The sequence below is a fragment of the Ruditapes philippinarum genome, unplaced genomic scaffold (assembly GCF_026571515.1).
Source record: "Ruditapes philippinarum isolate M1 unplaced genomic scaffold, ASM2657151v2 ctg4392_1_1_1_1, whole genome shotgun sequence".
In the NCBI taxonomy this organism is placed as follows: Eukaryota; Metazoa; Mollusca; class Bivalvia; order Venerida; family Veneridae; genus Ruditapes; species Ruditapes philippinarum.
This window is the reverse complement of record NW_026856530.1, coordinates 38,683-47,062: the sequence shown is the minus strand read 5'-3', so window position 1 is coordinate 47,062 and position 8,380 is coordinate 38,683. Positions and strand designations below refer to the sequence as shown.

Genomic DNA, 8,380 nt, shown 5'->3' with positions numbered 1-8,380 from the left:
AGGTCACGTCCATACTATCATCCACCAATATCCATCTCTCTTAATCAGAAACAAATGTCATGTTACAATGCTGCTGGCTAAATTATTTTTTTTTAATTTAAATATGCAAAGTTTAAATTAATCCTTTTTACTTTTATTTTTTAATTGCATTTTTTAAATTTTATTTTTATTTTGCTGTATGTACATTTGTAACCAGAACAACCGCCTGTAATTTATATTTTGTCTGAAAGGTAAGAAACGCAAATGTAGCTATATTTTTTAAAATAAAAACATAATTGGCAAATCAGTAACTTTTTTTGGAAACAATAAACAGAACACATTAAACAATAAATAAAAATGTTGTAAAATAAATATAACAGTACTTCCGGGGAATAATGACCACTTATGACATCTCCAATTAGTGCTTATCAAGACGGCAGTACTTTTATAAAATAATTTTATTGCAATATAATTCTACGTAAAGTACATAAATGCATCTAATATACTGGCAGATTGATTCGGTGATAGACTATAAGAATCTTACACTGGCTGCCGATACAGACCGAAATATCTAGCTCGAGGGTAACTGTTTACGGCGGTAACGAGGCTCTGCCGAGTTTCCGCTTAAACAGTTACCCGAGAGCTAGATATTCCCGTCTGTACCGACAGCCGTTGTTTGATTCTTTTTCTTGCATATTACATACCAATTATTTTCAGAACAGAAATTACAAAACCTGGTATTTTCATTACGCACTTGTTTCTTATAGTAGCATATGAACTTACAACAAGGACAATATTGGAGCCTAAGACAAGGTCTATCTACGCTGAGCGATTCTCTGCAAAAAATAAAGAAAAAGAAGAAAAGAAAGCGTTTTTAGATGAAACTATTTTGCAGACTTTACCTGCGTGAAGAAACAGGTTTATAACAGTTTGAATCTAAAACAATGTTTTACAGTCAATAGCTATTTGTAATGGAAGAGGAAGAACTTTTAATCTCTTATTTTTCGGAAAAACTTTCCTATTAGTAACGAATAATTTGTAACGTTTAATTCAGGTGGAATAGTAGTTTACAAATACCTATACTCTCCTTGTGTGCAAGCAGTTCAAGGCTCGATACTCAAGTGGAGCTTTGTTTTGATTGTAGTACCTATTACCATTTTATACGCCCGAAGAAAAATCGTAATTAAGATCGGTGATGACTTTGTGAAAAACGATATTTGTTTTATGTTTTAACATTTTCTATTTACACTGTTTGTTTTAACTTCTATATACTGTATTTAAATTTGAGGCACGATTTTAGTCTTTTAAATGTTCTATAATATAACAGTCACTGTAAATAATTATGAATTTTTCATCGATTTTACATATACAAATCGTTGTTATGTATTGCATTCTTCTTCTACAAATGATATAGGTATAATAACATTATTGCATTATGCTAATATTAATCAATTTGGGCCAAACTGGTTATATATTTCAAAAGATTGTCTGTTAAAATGGCGATTGACCAAAATATTGACAAATAGTTTGGATAAGTTATAAAACTGCATTAATTATAAACATGACTGTCCGCAATATTTTTATAAAATGAATCCTACCGATAAATTCTCAAGGACATCCAAATCATGTGGTTGTAATTTTTTTCATTTTTCAGGTGAAGTAAATTATACAGTTGAATTGTTTAGTTATTGCAATGACATTTACCATTGTTACTTATATGGACATAATGTCACTGAAAGAGATAGAAAACGTGTAAAATATTCGAAGAAAAGAATTGTTATTGTTAAGAGAATTTCATACAAAGACAGTGCAGATATATTTTTTAAAACATTAGCATTGAAAGAAATGTGTGAATATATAAAACAAAACAAGAGTTGCTTATTCTCAAAGAATGATATGTTCAACATTTAATAAGTTATGCAAATTTATCATTATTATGTTCTTCGCAGACTTTGGCAAATACTTAAAGTTTCAGATAATGACAACAAAATTTTAATTTCATATTTGGTTAACAATTAAGGTTGTGTTTAAAATCGTTTGAAATTGATATTTTGGCAGTTCTGGTTACACCTTAGAAAGAAATAAACATCATTATTTAATGCATTCAAGTTGTCAGAGAATTCGCTGAGCTGCATATAAACAGAAGTTCTTCACGAATCATTGCAATTCAGATTTTCCTGTTGAACAGTTTTAATTTGAAAATGAAACTAGCACTTTTCGTAAGTGTCCTCTGTATATTGAGTGTTGGTGTTGAATCTTCACTGGTACCTCCTCCTCCGACAAAATGGCAACCAGTTTCTGTTACGCTAAAAAGGGCAATTTTAGCTGCAAGTACGGCTGCTAAACATCTAGAAGTTGACTACATTCGCCTGTTACAAGCTTGGGAAAATGTGCTGGTAAGTCCTTTTGATCATAAAACACTGACACATATAAATTAGATGAAATTGCATACGTGTTTACAAACTGACATGTTTGCAATATAGAAATATGCATATGTTATAGAAGGAGTGTAATAATTTTCACTTAGTAACAATAACTTTTATGTATGGCAAACATATACGAGCCGCGTCTTGACAAAAGCCAGCATAGTACGTTTGCGACCAGCATGGATCAAGTTCCATGATTTTCGCTATTAGTTTCTCTTCTCGTAATAGAGTTTGTAAGCAAACAGCAATGATCCTGGTCAGACTTTCTGGATGCGCAGATTTTTCTGGATCCATGCTGGTCGCAAACGAACTATGTTGGTTTTTGCCATGGCGCAGCTCATAAGTCTTTTAAAAAATCATAACACCAAAATATTAACCATTTTCGGTTTGTATCGTACAGTTCTCTTATGATGAAAGTCAAGACTTTAAAATTCTCATTTCTTAACTTTTATATCGTTTAGTACATTAAAATATTGCTACAATCGTTTTCAAGATTATTTTTGGTAATGAAAAGACGTTTGAAAAATATAATAAGGTAATGAAAAGACGTTTGAAAAATATAACGGTTATTGTCTACTATATTAAATATCTGTCATGAAGCATGTTGGTACTAATTATATCCATAAGTACATAGTTAACATATATTTTCTCTTCGTATTTGTTTTGTTAAAACGTTTCTCTGTTAAGCTGCTGACCGTAACCATGGTAACTGATACAATTGTTTGCTCCGTCTGATCCGAGTCTGCAATGTTAACTACTCAGTCAGTACAACCCGTTTGTGAATATCTTAAACAGCAATGAATAGGTTTGTCCAGTAGATTTTAGATTTTGAGCACGTGAATATCATACCAAGTGTGCAAACGCATTGCGCTTACAGAGGTACAAGTCGAATTGTGAAACTTTTACGTTGAGCGAATATTTTCCACCCAAAAGATCAACCTCTTCAGCATCGAAGCTTTTCTTCAAGTTCCATACCCATCATGTTAAAGTTTTTACTCAAGAACGAAATAGTATTGTATTTTAAACTTAAATCATTTTTTCTTCTACAGGTTCAATATCCACTAGAGGAATACCGGGTCATATTTCAAGCAAGATGTCAGTATGGCATATTGGTATGTTAAAAGTTACCTCTTTAGTATTGTTAATTGTATTATATTTCATATGTAGTAGAAGTTTGTTGGTTAATTTGTTTGATTTAGGGTTATATAATGACATGCTATCAATCAATCTAGCATAGAATGATTATCTATGAGTTCTGCTTAAAAACAAAGAACCATCATATCCCGCACTATGTTATTATTTCTATTTTACAAATCGTCATTGAACTATTTTATGGAATATTAACTATACAAATTACTTATTATTTCTCTTTATGGATATGCATATTTGTAATATCATGTATGAATTCTTTGTGTGATATAAAGCGTAATACTGTTTGACCTATTATCACTTTTTTTCGCGTAACAAGTGAGTACACAATATACAATTATTCATTGATAAGTTATGTTTTTGTCATCTGTCGATCAACATTAATAAATTATTTCAGGTGTCTTTCTTTACAAAGTAAGACACTTTGGTTCTGATACAGTATATTTCGTTTCTTGGATTGTTTGAGCTAATTTTGTTTCTCGGTTAATTATTAATACAAGAGCCCATAGTAACGACAATAATGAACATGTGTCTTCTTAAACAACTTTTACAACATGGCAAGATATATATAGCTTTAACATTAATTTCAGAAACAATGTCAAGCGGATGTGTATTTTCACGGCCCCACCAGCAAGGTTTACAACGCATCCTGCTGGCAGGCTATCGAGGAAGCAAAAGCACAAAACAACGCATATTGAATTAGTGCTTTTGTTTCAAGAAATATAGGCCACTGGTCGGACAAACACAAAAAAGCAATACAATTAAACAGTAGTAACGAACTGCAAAAATAATTTAAAGGATTAAATAATTCAAAATTTAAACTATATACAGTTCTTTTTCTCTTATATCTTTGCACAGTAAAATAAATTTTAAAGAATTTAAATTTTTTTCCCTATTATTGTTGATAACATGAGAAAATAAAACTATGAGAGAATCGGTTCTTAATCATGATATATTTGACATAAATATATCTTATATTGTTACACAATGAACATTCAAAGATAAATTATACTCGTCCTCAATTACAATATTAAATTTTGTCTTTAAAGTGATGTTGACTATAATGGAAGGTATGTTATACCATTTATACTTAGTACGTTGATAGCATGTAACATCATACACGACAACAGAACACGAAAGATGTACATATGATTATTGTTCGTAAGTAACGATACCACATATCTTTAAATAGCAGATTATAAACCTTATCAATGCGTTCTAGATGATAAATAAATAATTGTTCATATTTGTAGAATTTTCCACAGAAAATAATTTTGTATAAGGAAAATTTATGTTAAATCTAATTTTTTTTTCAAAATATGGATATCACTATTATCTTCACTTGAATAAATAGATGAATATTCAAGTGATCATATGCAACAAAAAGAATATCATTTACATAAATTATAGAATCTGCACTTATCAAAAATTTGAAACTTTCAATCACGCAATAAAATTCAAGTGATTTGATCAACACAAGTTTGATTAGCGAGTATTTCAACAATCAAAGCACAGAAGGCGCTGAATTTGTTTGGGTCTCAGAATGTCAGAAAGGTGAAGGTTGTGAGGTTATAAACCAATTTGTTTTTATTTGTTTGGGTCGTCAGCCCAAACAAATAATGGTAGCGAAATTTCAGACTCTAATGCTGTTAATTGCAAGTGCCGAAAGTAGTCCGCTTTTTTGAAGCGGTTACTTCCCTTTATATGTAAACTAACGCCGAAAAATTCAGGGGAGATCACTGCGTAAAGATGGTCAAATGACAGGCGCATTAATTTTCAAGCAAAATAATTCCCGAATGGTCGAAGATTTCTAATATTGTTTTATTCTTTATAGATATACATGCTTATAGTAAGCTCCATGATTATTTACATCTGTGTTAAACAACAGTTAGCGTCGTTACAAACCCTAATATAGAATAATATAGTTTTCTTCAGGCTGTTAACAAATAAATTCACCGTGGCCGAGGGGTTTGCGCGCTCGCTTAGGAAGCGAGAGGTCTGGAGTTCAAATCCCAGTTAAGGCAACTCATTTTTTTTTCAAATTGTTTAAGTCAAATAAACATTGGATTGAATATCAGATTTTAAATTACTCTTATAGCCAATTTACTACAATTGAAACGCTGGAATGCATTGGTGGCACTTTACAAAAACAAATTGTTTTATAATCTCACAACCTTCACCTTTCTGACATTCTGAGACCCAAACAAATTCAGCGCCTTCTGTGCTTTGATTGTATAGTGCCACCAATGCTGTTTCCAGTGTTATAACTGTAGCAAATTGGTTATAAGACTAATTACAACACTGATATTCAATTCAATGTTTATTTGGCTTAAACAATTAAAAAAACAACAACAAGAATTGCCTTAACTTGGATTTGAACTCTTGACGACCAAAACAAATAAAAACTGTTATACTTTCAGAATCACAGCTACATCTGTGTTCTTTTTTGTTTTACCACATGAAAGATTTGTATACCCTGGTTTACCGAAGTTTCAAAACAATTTACTTATGAGTCACATAAATCAAAGTATTCATGTACAGCATAAACAATACAATTGAAAATCAATGTTTTTATAATATTTTATTTTTATAACTGACCTACTTTATGTGATAATGATAATACATATAATACCTAATAATTTGCAAAAACAACACTCATAGTATTAAACTCGCCCGGAAGAAAGTATCCTTAAAGTTTTTTCTTTAAGTGCAAGTTTTTGAAAGAAAACAAAATACCGTATACTCCTTTTTAGATCAGAAATAACATTTAGCAAAAGATAATGCAATTTGCTATGTTTATCCTGCAAGAGACTAAAGACTGGTACTGAGTTCGTACATTGATAATGTTTTTTCCCCCTCAAAACATGGCGGTTGGACGAGTCCATTTAAGCATCCCTTATTGAAGTTTTTGACGTTCATTTTGTTCAGAATCAAAATATACAATTAACAAGATTTTAACAGTTTTACATGTACACCGCCCGCCTTTAGCCAATCAAAGCGAATAATTCAGTACCACATGATAACAAAATAAACGTCAAAAACTTCAATAAGGAATGCTTAAATGAACTCGCCCAACCGCCATGTTTTGACGGGAAAAATATCATTATCAATGTACGGACTCAGTACCAGCCTTTAGTCCCTTGCAGGATAAACACAGCAAATAGCAATAATTTTTGCTACATGTCATGTCTGATTAGAGAATGTAGTCTAAAAAAAGGATATATTTTGTTTTCTTTCAAAAACTTGCACTTAAAGAAAAAAACTTTAAAAATGCTTTATTCTCTTAAAACACTAAGCTGATTAAAATTTATTAGTACGTGTTATACATAATTAAATTGGTCCCAAGATGGAAATGATATAGTAGACCGAATTTGGCGTTAAGAGACGGTATCTGGTGAAAATAATGTATTCCTATCTGATTTATGTTTGGCTATCAGAACGGATAATTCCGTCAATTTTTTACTAGACTAACGACGGGTTTTTTCTGGAATAACATCGTTGCGGTAAGTAAATATATGTGTTGAAGAAGGTTTTTTAGTTTTTGTTAAATCGTGTTCAAAATGTCGTCTGTTTCTCTTGCACGTGACCCGGAACAACATTAAGTCAACTAATATGGTCACCGAACACGAAACAAATGATTGGATCGAACATTTAGGCGGCATAAATAAGGGGGTAGTTAGAGGGTAAGTCAAGTATAAATGAAACTTTAAAGAACGCCCTAAAAATACACTTCCCACAGAATGAGACTATAGTGCATTTATATAATTTACATTATATATAATGTCCGATATTTTCTATCTATTTCATTCTTTTTAAAAATTATTGCTACATAATGGCATGTATTCTCGTTCATGGTCATTCGGAACTACCTCGGCTATTATCTATAATAACCTCCGAAACAATACGGAGTGCACGTGAAAGTAGTTCTACCATGTGGTTTCAGATGTAAACATAAAGAGAGAGATATAAAACGAATGTTTATATGATTGACATCAAAAAGAAAATTAAGTCTGTTTCGGTACAATTATGATTGAAAATATATCTGACAACCATTTTTAATTTGAATATACCCACTGCTGTATACAATTATAAACAAATGCGACTGAATGTTAACAGGTTGGCATTTTGTACTTTCGGTTTCTACAACCCTAATAATAAATATACAAATAATGTATTGTTTGCTTTTGTATCTATGAATTCACTTATTTTAGGTGGGCATTTACTTGATATATTGGAAATAAACTTGTCAACAACTCCCAGCATTAAATTACCATTTGTTTACATGTCTAGTTTCTTAGCGTAGGTTAGACCGAAATACCGTATCCGTTCTGTGTATTCATACTATTGTGTTCGAGGTCCTTATCCGAAGACTGACGGAAAGGGCCCAGTAGTTGCGATTGGTTCATTGTGTCACCAAATCATTTATGACATAATATACTTGCTGAAAATAAATTACTTGTATGTAAAATGTCAAATTTTTTGTTAAATGTTTTAACATCAAATGTGCAAATTTTCAAATGCTCTTTGTCATTATATGCACAGTTTCGGAGGACAGAGTTTATGTCTGACGATATTTCCACTAACGTTATTTTCAACTGCATTCAAATATAATCCGGCTTCTGTAAAAATTATGTTCAATTATTTCACTGTGAAGTTACCAAAATCTAAAAAGCATGTAATAGTAAAATTTACTCCAATAAAGACAGTACAGATGTTTAAAGCATTTGAAATGTAACAAAAGTACAAATATTTAAACCTGACAAGATAAGAGTCTTCATATCAATCAAACCGGTTTCAAATATCAACAACATACTTTATTTCACGTA

At 31.2% G+C, this 8,380-nt stretch overlaps 1 protein-coding gene across 1 annotated transcript; it reads left to right on the top strand.

Moving 5' to 3' along the window:
* Nucleotides 1-2,139: 2,139 nt before the first annotated feature.
* On the top strand, nucleotides 2,140-4,437 carry LOC132746889 (uncharacterized). The gene is made up of 3 exons (XM_060736169.1): nucleotides 2,140-2,375; nucleotides 3,455-3,517; nucleotides 4,145-4,437. The coding sequence occupies exons 1-3, from the start codon at nucleotides 2,181-2,183 to the stop codon at nucleotides 4,250-4,252; spliced, it is 366 nt and encodes a 121-aa protein (XP_060592152.1). The 5' UTR covers nucleotides 2,140-2,180; the 3' UTR covers nucleotides 4,253-4,437.
* The last annotated feature ends 3,943 nt before the right edge of the window (nucleotides 4,438-8,380 follow it).

Excerpts from the sequence above, each read along its gene's own strand:
- LOC132746889 (XM_060736169.1), top strand. The coding sequence starts at position 2,181 with ATGAAACTAGCACTTTTCGTAAGTGTCCTCTGTATATTGAGTGTTGGT. Across the intron at positions 2,376-3,454 it reads AAGCTTGGGAAAATGTGCTG|GTTCAATATCCACTAGAGGA; the intron begins GTAAGTCCTTTT and ends TTTCTTCTACAG. Across the intron at positions 3,518-4,144 it reads GATGTCAGTATGGCATATTG|AAACAATGTCAAGCGGATGT; the intron begins GTATGTTAAAAG and ends CATTAATTTCAG.